Here is a 15,398-nt window from a genome sequence, read left to right as displayed (position 1 = left end):
CACAAGATAGCTGCACTTCTCCAGTTCTGGCCTCTTGAGAGTATTCCCAATTTTAATCACTGCACTGTTGACAGCCACGTCTTTAGCTGACTGGGCCCCAAGCCCTGGAACTCTCTCCCTCAACCTCTCCACTTCACTACTGCCCTCTTGTCCCTTAAGACGTTCCTTAAAGCCAACCTATTTGACCAAGCCTGTGATATTATTTCTAGTTTATTATTAATGGTTTATTCAAGTCAATACCCTTCGCAGCCAAACGCTGAATTAAGGCAAGTTTAACAAGCAATTTTAAGTAAAATACAAAAATTCAAAAAAATAAAAAGTTTGGTGAAAATTCACCGGCAGCCAACAGACCGATCATTGATTCACCAGACAGCCATAATTTCCTTGAGATTGTCTATTGCTTGAACCACTCGGTGTCTTACAGAAATCCTTCCAAACACCTCTTTATCCGAATTCAGCTGTACACCTGCTCCACACCACACAGAGGGTCACCATCAATAATCTTCTTGAGGGTGTCTCCGCAGACCAAAGTGTAAGTGTCTTCAAAGAATTTGAGAGCCAGCAGAATTTATTCAGGTGAAGGACCCCACCGTTCGTCCATTTCTTCAGCCTGCATCTGCCCCTCCTGCTGCTGCTGCCTCTCCACCCCTCCCCCCGACCAGCAACGCTAGCCCCACCATGTCCACCCCCAGAAGCTGAGACTGGCTGCAGCTCCAACTCAGCTGCCACAGCCGCTGGCCATGGATGAGCGTCGCTGAGTGAGGCCTCTTGCTGCTTGTTGCTGTTCTGCTCTCCCGCATCCAGGTCTGGGCTCAGCGTCAGGCCGTCAATGGAGACTTTGGCTGGTGGAGGTGCTGGCCAAGTTCAGGCTGCCTTTGTCCTCTGCTGCCATCACCTCCAGCACCACTGCGGCTGATCACCTGTCCTGATGTTAGACTTGGCATTAGACTTTGTTTGGTAATGCTCATGTGCAGCATCTTGGAGACATAGTGCCCAGGTGGCACAGTGGGATACAATTGGGAGGGAGTTGCCTTGGGAGTCCTCAACACACACTCCAGACCCCATGAAGTCTCATGGCATCAGGTCAAACATAGGCAAGGAAACCTCCTGCTGATAACCACGTACCGCCCTCACTTAGCTGATGAATCAGTACTCCTCCATGTTGAACACTGGAAGAAGCACTGAGGGTGGCAAGGACGGAGAATGTACCCTGGGTGGGGGACTTCAATGCCCATCACCAAGAGTGCCTCAGTAGCACCACCACTGACCGAGCTGGCTGAGTCCTAAAGGATATAGCTGCTAGACTGGGTCTACAGCAGGTGGTGAGGGAACCAACAAGAGGGAAAAACATACTTGATTTCGTCCTCATCAACCTGCCTGCACTGCCTCTGTCCCTGACAGTATCAGTAAGAGTAACAACCGCACAGTCCTTGTGAAGACAAAGTTCCGTCTTCACATTAAGGATACCCTCCATGCTAAATGGGATAGATTTTGAACAGATCTAGCAACTTGAACACAATCTGTAACCTCATGGCCTGGCATATTCCCCACTCTACCATTACCATCAAGCCAGGGGATCAACCCTGGTTCAATGAAGAGTACAGGAGGGCATGCCAGGAGCAGCACCAGGCATACTTAAAAATGAGGTGTCAACCTGGTGAAGCTATAACACAGGATTACTTGCCAAACAGCATAAGCAGCAAGTGATAGACAGAGCTAAGCAATTCCACAACCAATGGATCAGATCCAAGCTCTGCAGTCCTGCCACATCCAGTTGTGAATGGTGGTGGACATTTAAACAACTCAGTGGAGGAGGAGGCTCCACAATTTTCTATATCCTCAATGATGGGGGAGCCCAATACATTAGTGCAAAAGTTAAGGCTGCATCATTTGCAACAATCTTCATCCAGAAGTGCTGAGTGGATAATCCATCTCAGCCTCCTCCGAATGTCCCCAACATCACAGATGCCAGTCTTCAGCCAATTTGATTCACTCCACATGATGTCAAGAAATGGCTGAAGGCACTGGACACTGCAAAGGCTATGGGCCCTGACAATATTCCGGCAATAGTACTGAAGGCTTGTGCTCCAGAACTTGCAGCGCCCCTAGCCAAGCTGCTCATGCATATACAACACTGGCGTATACCTGGCTATGTGGAAAATTGCCCAGGTATGCCATGTGTACAAAAAGCAGGACAAACCCAACCCGGCCAATTACCGTCCCATCAGTCTACTCTTGATCATCAGTAAGGTAATGGGAGAGGGGGTCATCAACGATTCTATCAAGCAGCACTTGTTTAGCAATAAACTGCTCACTGATGTCCAGTTTGGGTTCCACCAGGGCCACTCAGCTCCTGACCTCGTTACAGCCTTGGTTCAAACATGGACAAAAGAGCTGAACACCTGGAGGTGAGTCAGGATTACTGGACCTTTTTCAGTTTGGAAAGACATAACTAGTGGCTACATGGATCAGCCAAAGGACCTCAGTTGTTTATTATCTATATTAATGAATTGGAGGAGGGGGCGGGGTGTCATGTATCCAAATCTGCTGAAAATACAAAAGTAGGTGGGAAGGTATGTTGTGATGAGGACTTAAGGAATTTGCATGGGGATATAGACAGGTTGAGTGAGTGGGAAAAAACCTGGCAGATGGAGTTTAATGTAGGAAAGTATGCCTTCATGCACTTTGGTAAGAAGAATCAAAAAGTGCAGCACAGAGGGACCTGGGTGTTCTTGGTGCATGAAACACAAAAAGTTAGCATGCAGGTGAAGCAAGTAATTAAGAAGGCAAATGAAATTTTGGCCTGTATTGCCAGGGGTTGGAGTTTAAAAATAGGCAAGTCTTGTTACAACTGTAAGGGTATTGGTGAGGCCGCACCTGGAGTACTGTGTACAGGTATAGTCCCCGTACAGAAAGGATATATTGGCATTGGAGGCAGTCCAAAGAGATTCACTAGGGTGATTCCTGGGATGAAGGGGCAGACTTATCAAGTACAGCTAAACAGGTTAGGCCTTTATTCATTAGAGTTTAGAAGAATGAGGGGTGATTTTATTGAAACATACAAGATTCGGAGGGGGCTTAATGGGGTAGATGTTGAGAAGATGTTTCTACTAATGAGGGAATCTCGAACTAGGGGACATAGTTACAGAATAAGGGGGCACTCATTTAAAACTGAGAAACTAAGGAATTTCTTCTCTCAGAGGGTAGTGAATGTCTGGAATTCTCCACCCTAGAGAATTGTGGAGGCTAGATCACGGAAAGTATTTAAAGAGGTAGATATATTTTTGAAATATCGGGGAGTTGAGGGCTATGAGGAGTTGGCACGAAAGAGGAGTTGAGCCCTGGGGCAGATCAGCCATGAACTTATTGAATGGCAGAGCAGGCTTGAGGGGCCAAATGGTCTACTCCTGCTCCTATTTCTTATGTTCTTATGTTCTTATGCGAGTGGCTGGCCTTGACGTCAAAGCAGCTTTTGATCAAATGTGGCATCAAGGAGCCCTGCAAAACTGGAGTTAATGGGAATCAGGGAGAAAGCTCTCTACTAGTTGGACTCATACATAGCACAAAGGAAGGTGATTGTGGTTGTTGGAGGTCAATCATCTCAGCTCTAGGACATCACTGCAGGAGTTCCTCAGGGTAGTGTCCTAGGCCCAGCCATCTTCAGTGGCTTCAACAATGACCTTCCTTCCATCATAAGGTTAGAAGTGGGGATGTTCGCTGATGATTGCACAATGTTCTGCACCATTCACGACTCCTCAGATACCGAAGCAATCCATGTCCAAATGCAGCAAGACCTGGACAATATCCAGGCTTGGGCTGACAAGTTGCAAGCAGCATTCACGCCACACAAGTGCTAGGCAATGGCAATCTCCAATAAGAGAGAATCTAACCATTTCCCCTTGACATTCAATGGCATTACCATCACTGAATCCCCGCTATCAACATCCTGGGGGTTACCATTGACCAAGAACTGAATTGGACTAGCCATATAAATACTGTGGTTACAATAGCAGGTCAGAGATTAGGAATCCTGCGGCGAGTAACTCACCTCCAGACTCCCCAAAGCCTGTCCACCATCTACAAAACCCAGGTCAGGGGTGTAATGGAATACTCCCCACTTGCCTGGATGAGTACAGCTCCAACACTCAAGAAGCTTGACACCATCCAGGACAAAGCAGCCTGTTTGATTCGCAACACATCCACAAACATTCACTCCCTCCGCCACCGATATACAATAGCAGCAGTATGCACCATCTACAAGATGCACTCCAGGAACTCACCAAGGCTCCTTCAGCAATACCTTCCAAATCCATGACCACTACCGTCTAGAAGGACAAGGGGAGCAAACACATGGGAACACCACCACATTGAAGTTCTGTCTGAATACCACCACTCTGTCTCCTATCTGCTGTCATGTGTGTCTCTACATCATTCTGTGGGCGATATATTCTCCAGTCCCACTTTAACCCTTGCACTGCCAAACACCCTTATTCTACACCCCTGACACCCCAAGGCCTGTCCACCAACTACATGGCACATGTCAGGAGTGTGATGGAGCACTCTCCACTTTCCTGAATGAGTGCGGCTCCGACAATACTTAAGAATCTCGACATTATCCAGAAAAAAAGCAGCCTGCTTGATTGGCATCCCATCCATCACCTTCAACATTCAGTCCCTCCACCACTGACGCACAGTAGCAGCTGTGTGTACCATATACAAGATGCTGTGCAGCAACTCACCCAGTCTCCTTAGACAGCCCCTTCCAAGACATCTACCACCTAGAAGGACAGGGCAGCAGATGCATGAGAACACCACCATCTGCAAGTTCCCCTCTAAGCTACACACCATCCTGATTTGGAACTATATTGCCCTGTCTGATCAAAATCCTGGAACTCCCTCCAGTACAGCACTCTGGGTGTACCTACACCACATGGACTGCAGTGGTTCAAGAAGGCAGCTCACCACCACCTTCTCAGGGGCAATTAGGGATGCGCAATAAATGCTGGCCTAGCCAGTGACAACCACATCGCATGAATGAATAAAAAAAACAGCTAAAGTTAAGAGTTACTAAGGGTGCGGGGAAGGGCGCCTTTCTTTTCATGGGATGTGGATGTCGCTGGCTAGGCAGTGACGATCGCGGGTTGGGAAGATGCTGTCTAAGGAGCCTTGCTGAGTTCCTGCAGTGCATCTTGTAGATGCTACACGCTGCTGCCACTGTGCGTGGGTGGTGGAGGCAGTGGATGTTGCAGGTGGTGGAGCTGCTTTGTCCTGGATGGTGTTGAGCTGCTTGAGTGTTGTGGGAGCTGCACTCATCCAGGCAGGTGGAGAATATTCCATAACACTCCTGACTTGCGCCTGGTAGATGGTGAACAAACTTTGGGGAGTCAGGAGTTGAGTTACTCACCGTGTGATTCCTAGTCTCTGACCTTATGTTGTAGCCACAGTATTTATATTGCTTGTCCAGTTTAGTTTCTGTTGAATGGTAACCCCCAGGATGTTGATAGAGGGGGATTCAGTGATGGTAATGCCATTGAATGTCAAGGGGTGATGGTTGGATTCTCTCTTGTTGGAGACGGTCATTGCCTGGCACTGTGTGGCTCAAAATCTAGGATGCATAAGAGGTCTGAATTAGGGGAGAGCAGAGATCTCACCAGGTCTTTTGCTGAAAATAAGCGATGATTTAGGTAATTCTGCTAACGCTATGTGATTTAAAACATGAGCTATGTGGCATTGGTTTCTCTGGACCGGTGGAGTGGACACTTTTGTTGGCTGCCATATAGATAGGAATGCTCTGGGTGGATAATGGAAATGGGCAGGAAATGGAGAGTGCCCATAATGTTGATGTCAGATCTATGGTTTGTGAGGCATGGGAATGATGGCAAGGAAAATTGAAATAATAAAGAGGAGCCATGCAAAGTTTTATTCACCCAGAAAAGCAGATGAAATACAAATAACAAAGGAACCCGTGCATTAAGGAGGCATTTCCCAAAAATTCTGGTGGGTATGTCAAATAATGGTTGTCCCGTTATGTGCGATTTCTGATGGTTCTTAATTTTTCTTTCACTCTTGGAATGCGGGCATTTATTCCTAGTTCCCCTGAGAAAGTGATGCTGGTACTTGTTCTGGAACTGCTGTTCCTTCTGACAGTTTGGTACAATCCAAAATCACTTCAGAACGTAGTTAAGAATAGAACCATTACTGCATTGAAAAAGGCTATTTGGCCCATTGGGTCGATGCTGGCTCCCATCCCCTCCTTCGATCCTGGTAGCCCTGCAAGTTTCTTTGAACCATTGGTTGCCTCCGCTTCCACCACCCTCATGAGAAGTGAGTTTCAGGTCATTACCACTCACTGTGTTAAAAAAAGTTCTTCCTCATATCTGTTTCCCCTAACCCCACCCCCCATCTCCCAGCTCCCAGCCCCCAGTGTCTCTTGTCAAAAAACTTAAATTTGTGTTCCCAGTTGTTGCACCATCACCTACTTGGAATAACTTTTCTTTGTCTCCCTAATTTAAATTTGTCATGAAATTTTACAAGCTATCAGATTGCCCCTCAATCTCCTTTACTCCATGGTTTATGACTGGAGCCACATGAAAGCCAGTGTTGGTAAGGTTAGCAGGATTCCTTCTCTTAATTACAATAGTGAACCAGTTTGAGCTTTTTACAAAATTCCAACAGATCCACGCTCACTGTTATTGGACTTTTTTCTTCATTAGACGCGGGATTTTTTTTTAAATGAATTCAAGTTCTCAGACAGCCAAGGTGTTACTTGAAATGATGTCCCATTTGATTATTGGTCCCGGCCTGCTGGCTACAAATCCAGTAACATAACCTACCATATCCCGTTCTGTGCTTTATTGTATTACAAACAAAGAAGCTACTTTCATCCTCTGCAGTGTACTGGGGAGTCTGTAATCACTGCCTTTTTCTTTTCCCCTCTCTCTAGGTTTGGATGTGTGGGGGTCACATGTACGATGCCCCTTGTTCCAGAGTAGGCCACATCTACAGGAAGTACGTTCCTTATAAAGTTCCCTCCGGGACCAGTTTAGCAAGGGTGAGTATGGGATTGGATGCCTCCCTTTTACAGTGATCAAGGCCAGTGAGACAGTAAGTCCAGCTTCCCCTGCATTCTACCTCATCCCTTATTAATATTGGAGCCAATGATTCTCAAAATCTTCCTGCTGTGTTTATTAAGCTGGGAAAAATGCAATCGACTTTTACTCTTTTGGTCTCCAATTTGGGACTTATTTTTAAAAATAATTTGTTGACGTTTATCCTCACACCGCACTTTTCCAAAACTCAGGCTGAAGCCTCAGGGAGCTGTCTTGAACAATAACATCTGTTTGGAATGTATGAAACGATAAACCATTCGCATGTCGATTAAATGCCAAGATCACTGTTTTGGTTTTTTTTTACATCAAATTCACGTGTGATGAATAGACTTAAGTACTACTGTCACTGTTCACACACAATATGTTATTGAAACAAAAATAAGCCACAAAAAAGACCTCTGAAGATGGGGAAAACAGACATTTGATTGAGAGGGAATTGAGTTTTCTGTTCACGAGCTGAAGTAGCAGTTTTATTTCGTGCAAGCTCTTTGTCTAAACTGCTAGAAAGGTTTCCTTACCTTTGGAAAGGTGTTCAACATAACATAATTCATGTGTGGTGACCAAAGCTAACTGGCAGTCTATTCAGCAGATTGCATGTTGTTAATTGTAAATGCTGTGATCCTTCTGTAGAATGAGAGTGCATTGATCTTAAACAGTGTAGATATCATTGTCACTGAAATTTAAAATGGTACTTAAAGATCACAAGAACAAGTCCATTTCACACTATTCACTACTATTCAGGCACATCTTCCTTATAAATAGCACTACTAATTCATTGAAGCACAGTTGAGTTCTACCCAGGTCCTGGTCAATATTTATCCCTCAACTCACATCACTGCAATGGATTATCTGGTCATAATCACATTGCCATTTGTGGGATCTTGTTGTGCTCAAACTGGTTAGACTAATCCCAAGATTAAAGCAGTGACTATGACTTCAGGCATTATTTCATTGGCCATGAAAACACTTTGAACATCCTAAAGTTGTAAAAGTCACTATATAAATGAAGTCTTTCTTTCTGTAGTGTTTTCCATGTGAGATTTGGTTAGTCGAATTATACCAGAGACGAACTTAATTATTTCACACAGATTTCTAGCAACAACTTATATTAATAGAGAGCTTTGAAAGTAATAAAAGATTTCCCAAGGTGCTTCGCAGGAGTGTTGTGAAGCTCAATTAGACACCGAACCACATAAGGCATATTAGGGCAGATGACCAAAAGTTTGGTTAAAGAGGGAGGTTTTAAGGAGCATCTTAAAGGAAGAAAGAGAGGTAGACAGTCGGACTGGTTTAGAGACGGAATTCCAGAACTGAGTGCCAAGGCAGCTGAAGGCACGGCCACCAATGGTGGAGTGTTTATAAAGGGGATGATCAAGAGGCCAGAATTAGAGGAACACAGAGACTTCAGAGGGTTGTGGAGCAGATTACAGAGACAGGGTGTTGAGGGACATGATCAGGATAGGATTTGATGGCAAGAGTGCGAATTTTAAAATCAGGGTGTTGGTTGACCAAAAGCCAATGTTGGTCAGCAAGTAAAGGGTTGATAGGTGAATAGATAAATTCCTTTCCGTTACAATATTGATCCAATTTAGTTTGAATTGTTAAAGAAAGGATAAAATATTATGCAGGTTCATGCTAACACTGCAGTAGCACAATTTGATATTGATGCTACCCATCTTAATATTTCCCTTCTCTTTCATATTGTCTCCATTCCGTTTCTGTTAACTACTTTTAATTTTAGCTTCGCTGTGCAAGAAAGGAGGTTGCAGTGAGGGATCATTTTGTTAGTTGACAGGTCTCCGTGAGCATTGCGAGAAAGCTTATCTCTTTTGTTCAGGATACAAGAGGCCAAGACACTATTTCCGAATATTAAAGAATTTAATCTGATGTATAAAACCGACGGATTTTAAGGAGACAGGAAGTAGTGGCTTCTCATACAACCTGCTTTTTCTAGTGTGTATAACTCAAGGCAAAATAGCTGATCAAACTCTTTGGGCAGAATTTTATGGCCCCGTTTTGGCAGGGACAGGGCCGTTAGATGCGGCGAGACACTCTGAACCTCATTGGCTTCGGCGGGAAGGTAAAATGCCACTGCCATAAAATTTCGCCCTTTGTCTTGATGTAAAGAAGAAGGTTCCTCTCACAAACCAGGCAGAATTTAATAAGAGCGCAGCTTCTGGCGGCGGGACCAGGAGTGTCCGTTCACTTGTCGGAGGCTGCTGCGCACCCAATGACTGCGTAAGTTTTAAGTGCACGCGGCGGGCATGTGTCCCACCTGTATTCGGATAGCAGGCCGCTGCCCCGCTATCAGCTGACTCAGTTTCTGCTCAATGCTCTAAAATGCCCACCTCTGCATCCTGGCTCTCTGATCGGGAGAAGTGATGATCTATCTGCAGGTAGAGAATTTTTATGCAATTCGCAGCCTCTATCGAGCCCCGACTCCCCTCCGCCCACCCCCATCAACCCCCGTCAAACTCTTTGACACCCTCCGTCAGGTCACACCCATAACTCCCCTCTTTCATCTGCATAGTTATCTTTTTGGAACCCCCCCCCCCGCATTACCATTGTGCCCCCAACCCCCCACCATCCCCCAATTCACAAAGGTGTCTTGCCAGAGGCAAAGAGCAGCCCTGCAGTTTAACGATGCCTCCCTAGCAGGTTCTCCTGCAGGCCATCCACGAGCAGCAGGAGGTGCTCTTCCCCAGGGATGGAAACAGGAGATTCCCTACCCCGCACCCTCCCCCACCCCGCCCGCCCGCCCACTTGAACAAGCTGGCCCGGGTGGAGATCACAGAGGAGGTGAACAGCCAGAGGATCCACCCGAGATCATGGGCTCAGAGCTGCAAATGGATGAATGACTGTCTGCGATCCGCCAGGGTAAGTGGCAATGTGGTGTTGCAAAATAGGGCCTCTCACGAGGGTATCAAGCACAGGGTCTTTGTAAGTGGGGAAAGAGGCCAAAGCAGAAGGAGGAGTGGCCGAGCTGAGAGTGATCGTGGCCTTTGGAGCAGGAGGCCTTGGAGGTTGCCAGGTAGCTCAGTTGCAGACGGCAAAACTAGACCAGCCAGCCAGCAGAGTGTGAACATCTCCAAACTGTTGAGACATCGGGATATTAGAGACATCATGAAATTGTGGTTCCCTGGTAGACTGAGCCAGTCTTTAATGCCTTCCTTGTTGTTCTCTGCTGCAAATCGTCGCCACAGGCTGAGAAGACCAAAGCCAATAGTGTGAACAGACAACTCCATCTCTAATACTCCCTCATCCTTCACCAGTGCCGTTACACTTATGTGGCTTTCTGAGGCTTTGTGCGTAGAATCAGGGGCACATGCTTGTGAATACTTCACAGATACATCCCAGCAGCTGAAGCAGCCTGTGTCACCCTGACAGTGGCAGGACTGTTGGTGATCAGGACCATGTTGAGCCCCAGACTGATGATGGGCCTCTGGTCTCAGCCACAATAGGCCCGCTGGAGGTGTAAAGGCAAACTGGAGAACATCTAGCAGAGACCCGGCACGCAGAACCTTGCACAGATGACGGAGGAGCCCATCCTCCACCTTCTGCCATGGCTGCAGCATATGGAGAAGTGGGCAACTGTCATGGAGACCCAAAAGCACTGAGACCTGCATTCCATCACTCTGTCTATGGGCTCAATATTATAGTGGCTAGGCAAGAGGGGAACAAGGCACCTGGACCTGCCTCTAGGTGCCCCTCCTCCTCAGGGATACAGAGAAGTGCCATTGCACACTGAGATGGAGGAGGAGCGCCAGCCAACTGCCCTGGGGTCTTCCTTTCTGGGCACCCCTCATCCCCTCTGAGATGACCTCAGAGCTTCCAGTAAGCAAGGCAGAGGAGAGTGGCCCTGCACCTGTGCAGGAGACTCCCAGTAGGCCAGGGCCTCTCAAGGCCTCGGACCACCAGAGGATACATGCCAAGGTCATCGCTTGCAACAGGGACTTGTTCTCAGCAGACTGCCTCCTCATCAGCTGCTGATTTCGGGATTGCACCAAGGCAAAATGGTCAAAACAGAAATATTAAGAAGCATTGAGGGCACAATGGTGGCACAGGTATTGAGACACCTGCATGGTATGCACATGCCACTATATATAAGAACATAAGAATTAGGAGCTGGAGTAGGTAATTTAGCACCTCGAGCCTGCCCTGCCATTCATTACGGTCATGGCTGATCTCATTTTGGCCTCAACTCCAAATTCCCGCCTTCTCCCCATAACCTTTCAACCCGTTACTCATTAAAAATCTGTCTACCACCTCCTTAAATTTATTCAGTGTCCCGGCATCCACTGCACTCTGAGGTAGTGAATTCCACAGATTCACGACCCTTTGAGAAAAGTAATTCCTCCTCATCTCTGATTTAAATCTACCAGCCCTTAGCCTAAAACTATGGCCTCTCATTCTAGAATGCCCCACAAGGGGAAACATCCGCTCATCTACTTTGTCTATCCCCTTTAGCATCTTATATACCTCAATTAGATCTCCCCTCATCCTTCTAAACTCTAGCGAGTATAGGCCTAAACTGCTCAATCTCTCTCATAAGATAAGCCCCGCATCTCTGGAATCAATCTAGTGAACCTCCTCTGAACTGCCTCCAGCGCAACTACATCCTTCCTCAAGTAAGGGGACCAAAACTGTGCACAGTACTCCAGGTGCGGTCTCACCAATGCCTTGTACAGTTGCAACAACACTTCCCAATTTTTATACTCTATTCCTTTAGCAATAAATGCCAAAATTCCGTTTGCCTTCCTTATTACCTGCTGTACCTGCATACTAGCTTTCAGCGATTCATGCATGAGGACACCCAGATCCCTCTGCACTGAAGCATTCTGAAGTTTCTCTCCATTTAAATAATAAGTCGCCTTTTTATTCTTCTGACCAAAATGGATAACCTCACACTTATCCACGTTAAACTCCATCTGCCAAATTTTGGCCCATTCACCTAACCTGTCCATATCCATTTGTAAATTTCTTATTTCTTCATTGAAACTTACTTTCCCAGCTATTTTGGTGTCATCTGCAAATTTTGCTATAGTACCTTCTATCCCTGAATCCAAGCCATTAATATAGATTGTAAATAGTTGGGGCCCAAGGACCGAACCCTGTGGCACTTGATTATTGTGTGCATTATATGCATTTGTTGGAATGTCCTCCTTTAGAGGGCACATTGCACTATTTTGCTTCATGTTTGGCTGAATGAAGGGGACTGAGGGGTATGTCCCTTGTGTAGGCAACAATGTGTGTTAGAGGTCGGTCTTTATTGGATGGTAATGTGTATTCCCAGGGCAACGTGACATGGCTGTACATGCAGCACCTGCTGTCCTCTCCATAAATGACTGGCCAAGGAGATTGGCCGAGGTCACTGATGAACACTGCTCATGCAGTCATGGCCTTGACAATTTGGGCAAGGAGCAGAGAGATGGTTCACGATAGCTTCATTGACTTGAGTGCCAGTATCCTTGGAGACAGTCATCTCTTTTTATCCCCTGTGAGAATGACCTACTCTCCTTGGTCTTCTAGAGGGTATGTGTGTAGTGAGGTAGATCTGGATGGAGGCTGGCAGAGGTGAGCACACAATCAGAACAGGCAAAGATTTGCAGACGAGGAAATGATGGTCAGGTAGATGCATCACTCATGGTCAAAATGATTGGAGCGTGAGATTGTCTCCGACAGCCCTGGCATATCTCTGGATGGCCCTGGCACCTGGGTGAACTTTTGTGAGATCTCTGTCCTCCTCCTCCTCTTATTCCTCCCCATCATCCTTACCTGAGGAGATGTTGAATCTAGTGCCCTTTGGTTTAGTTGGGGCTAAAGGATCTGGGTTGCACGCTTTATTCGGGGTGACTGAGTCAGTGCAGAGACAGAGAACATCAGGAGATCGTTGTTAGAATAAACACATGCTGTTTATTTACAAATTAAACTCGGCAGCTAAATTTGGGTGCTCACAACCCAAAACTCTGTCTTCACTCTTCAGTGTCTAACTCAAGGCTCTCCCACAGAGGTAGCCCGCACTACTCTGCTATTGGATATTAAGATCATGTGATCTTACCTTACAACACTTGTCTTAAAGGTGTATCACATATCAGATTATTACAGGAGGTTAGCAGCTGCTCCATGCCCTTGATTGGCAATTCTTCTCTCCTTTGCAATACCACATTATGCAAAGCACAGCCGACAGTGACAATCCTGGATACCCTCTGTAGCACATATTGTAAAGCTCTGTGGCGATAGTCAAAGTATCGGAAGTGTATTTTGAGCAATCCTATTGTCTGCCCTATGATTGGCGTTGTTGAGCCATGTGTAGTGTCGTGATGCTCCTCCACGGGGCTGTGGGGTGACACACTCGTGTCTTGAGCTACATTCTGAGGGTCTGGCCCTTGTCACCCAGAATCCAGCCCTGCACTTGGGCAGGGGCCATGAATAGCTGTAGAAGCTGGGGGTTCCTTAAATCGTATGTGCCATGAGAGCTGCCTCGGCAATGAGCACACATGTGAATCACAGACAACTTGAACACTAAGGGAGTAAAACCCTTGTGTGGGCAACAATGTGTGTTAGAGGTCAGTCTTATTGGACAGTAATGTGTGTGAATTGATTTATATTCCCAGGGCAATGTGACATGGCTGCACATGCAGCATCTGCTGACCTCTCCGTAAATGACTGGCCAAGGAGGCTGGCCGAGGTCACTGATGAACGCCACTCATGCAACCATGACATGGAGCAGCTGGCTGCTCCCAGGGAGCCCAAATGGCCACGTACCTGTGGGAACCGGGTGATGGCCCCAAAGCCCAACTGCTCCAGCAGCCTGCCTATGGCATCTGTTGAGAATCTGATGAATTTGTTGGTCCTTCTGAGAAGGGACTTTGTCACCTCCTGGAGGTAGCTAATTGCTGCAACCTAGGAAATGCCACCCATTGAGCCCTGGAGTGAGCTGCTGGCGTAGAGGTTTGGGGTCACACTTACCTTGGGGGCAACTGGCATGGGGTGCCTTCCAAAGCCACACCGCTGCAGGTCTTGTTGCAGGAGAGTGTACCGCCTCCTGTGAAAGCCTTAGCCAGCTCTGGCATTGGTGTCCATTCTGAACACGTGCGGACACGCCAATGCTCTTCATCGGGGAAGATGGCCTTAGTTGCCTTCTTCCAGATCTCCCTGCCCCTCAGCTTTAGAAACTATGAAGAGCATTGATCAAGTGAATGGGAAATGGCTGCTTTCTCTGACTGGGGAGTCAATGGGCAGGGGAGAAGAGATGGCAGGTGGTAGGGGATGGATTGTCAATTTAAAATAATCAAGTGAATGACGAGAGGGAGAGAGAGATTACATTACAAAGAGAACAGTTAGAGCTGGGGGTCCTTTGGCACAGGGAGTACCTAACTTCGACAATACCTTCCAAACCCATGACCTCTACCACCTAAAAGGACAAGGGCAGCAGACGCATGGGAACACCACCACCTGCAAGTTCCCCTCCAAGCCACTCACCATCCTGACTTGGAAATATATCACTGTTCTTCACTGTCACTGGGTCAAAATCCTGGAACTCCCTCCCTAACAGCACTGTGGGTGTACCTACACCACATGGACTGCAACGGTTCAAGAAGGCAGCTCACCTCCACCTTCTCAAGGGCAACTAGGGATGGGCAATAAATGCTGGTCTAGCCAGTGACGCCCACATCCTGTGAACAAATAAAAAAAACTTGGTAGACTATTGAATCTACCAAGAGAAAACCAGGTAACTATCTGAAGCAGAGGGAAGCTCTGGAGCCATGGGAGCAAACTGGTGAACAAGGCAGTGCAATTAACCTTCATATTGCTTGAGCAAAGAGCTGGGATCAAGAGTCAAATGGCCTCATTGTGCAGTGGGAGTTGTGTTGGCTGCAGAAGATACTGCACTTCAGATGAAGCAGTAAAGGAACATCCTCTCAATCTGCTCATATTAATTCTAATAGGAAGAAAGTTGGGGCTTAGTATTGTGAAGGAATGTGATTATGTGCACCCCTAAGGGATAGCTTCACCTGACCCTAACCTGATCAATTGTTGAAAGGCATTCTGCCTATTGTTATTAATGGCACTGATCTTATTTTTATAATGTTAGGCACATGTTCCATTAGTGTGGCTTGTAGAAAACTTTCCCAATGCCTGATATGGGCAATTTTTCAAATTTTCTGCAAATGCTCGAAAATCTGACTGTGTAGTAAACGAAGACTGAACCTCCATGACAGGTGTAGCTCTCAGTTAGCAGCCCCCTTGTCTCTAAGTCAGAAGGTTATGAGTTTGATTATCATGTCA

General features: G+C 46.6%; 1 protein-coding gene across 2 annotated transcripts in view; it reads left to right on the top strand.

Moving 5' to 3' along the window:
• Positions 1-15,398, top strand: part of galntl6 (polypeptide N-acetylgalactosaminyltransferase like 6) — a 1,468,073-nt gene that overhangs the window by 1,281,984 nt on the left and 170,691 nt on the right. For both annotated transcript variants that reach the window (XM_041186365.1, XM_041186364.1), the window contains one exon: positions 6,944-7,051. In XM_041186365.1, the coding sequence (XP_041042299.1) occupies positions 6,944-7,051 (108 nt within the window). The remainder of the gene's footprint in view (positions 1-6,943; positions 7,052-15,398) is intronic.

The sequence above is a fragment of the Carcharodon carcharias genome, chromosome 4 (assembly GCF_017639515.1).
Source record: "Carcharodon carcharias isolate sCarCar2 chromosome 4, sCarCar2.pri, whole genome shotgun sequence".
NCBI lineage: Eukaryota > Metazoa > Chordata > Chondrichthyes > Lamniformes > Lamnidae > Carcharodon > Carcharodon carcharias.
The sequence above is the reverse complement of the archived record's forward strand: the minus strand, read 5'-3'. Positions and strand labels throughout refer to the sequence as shown.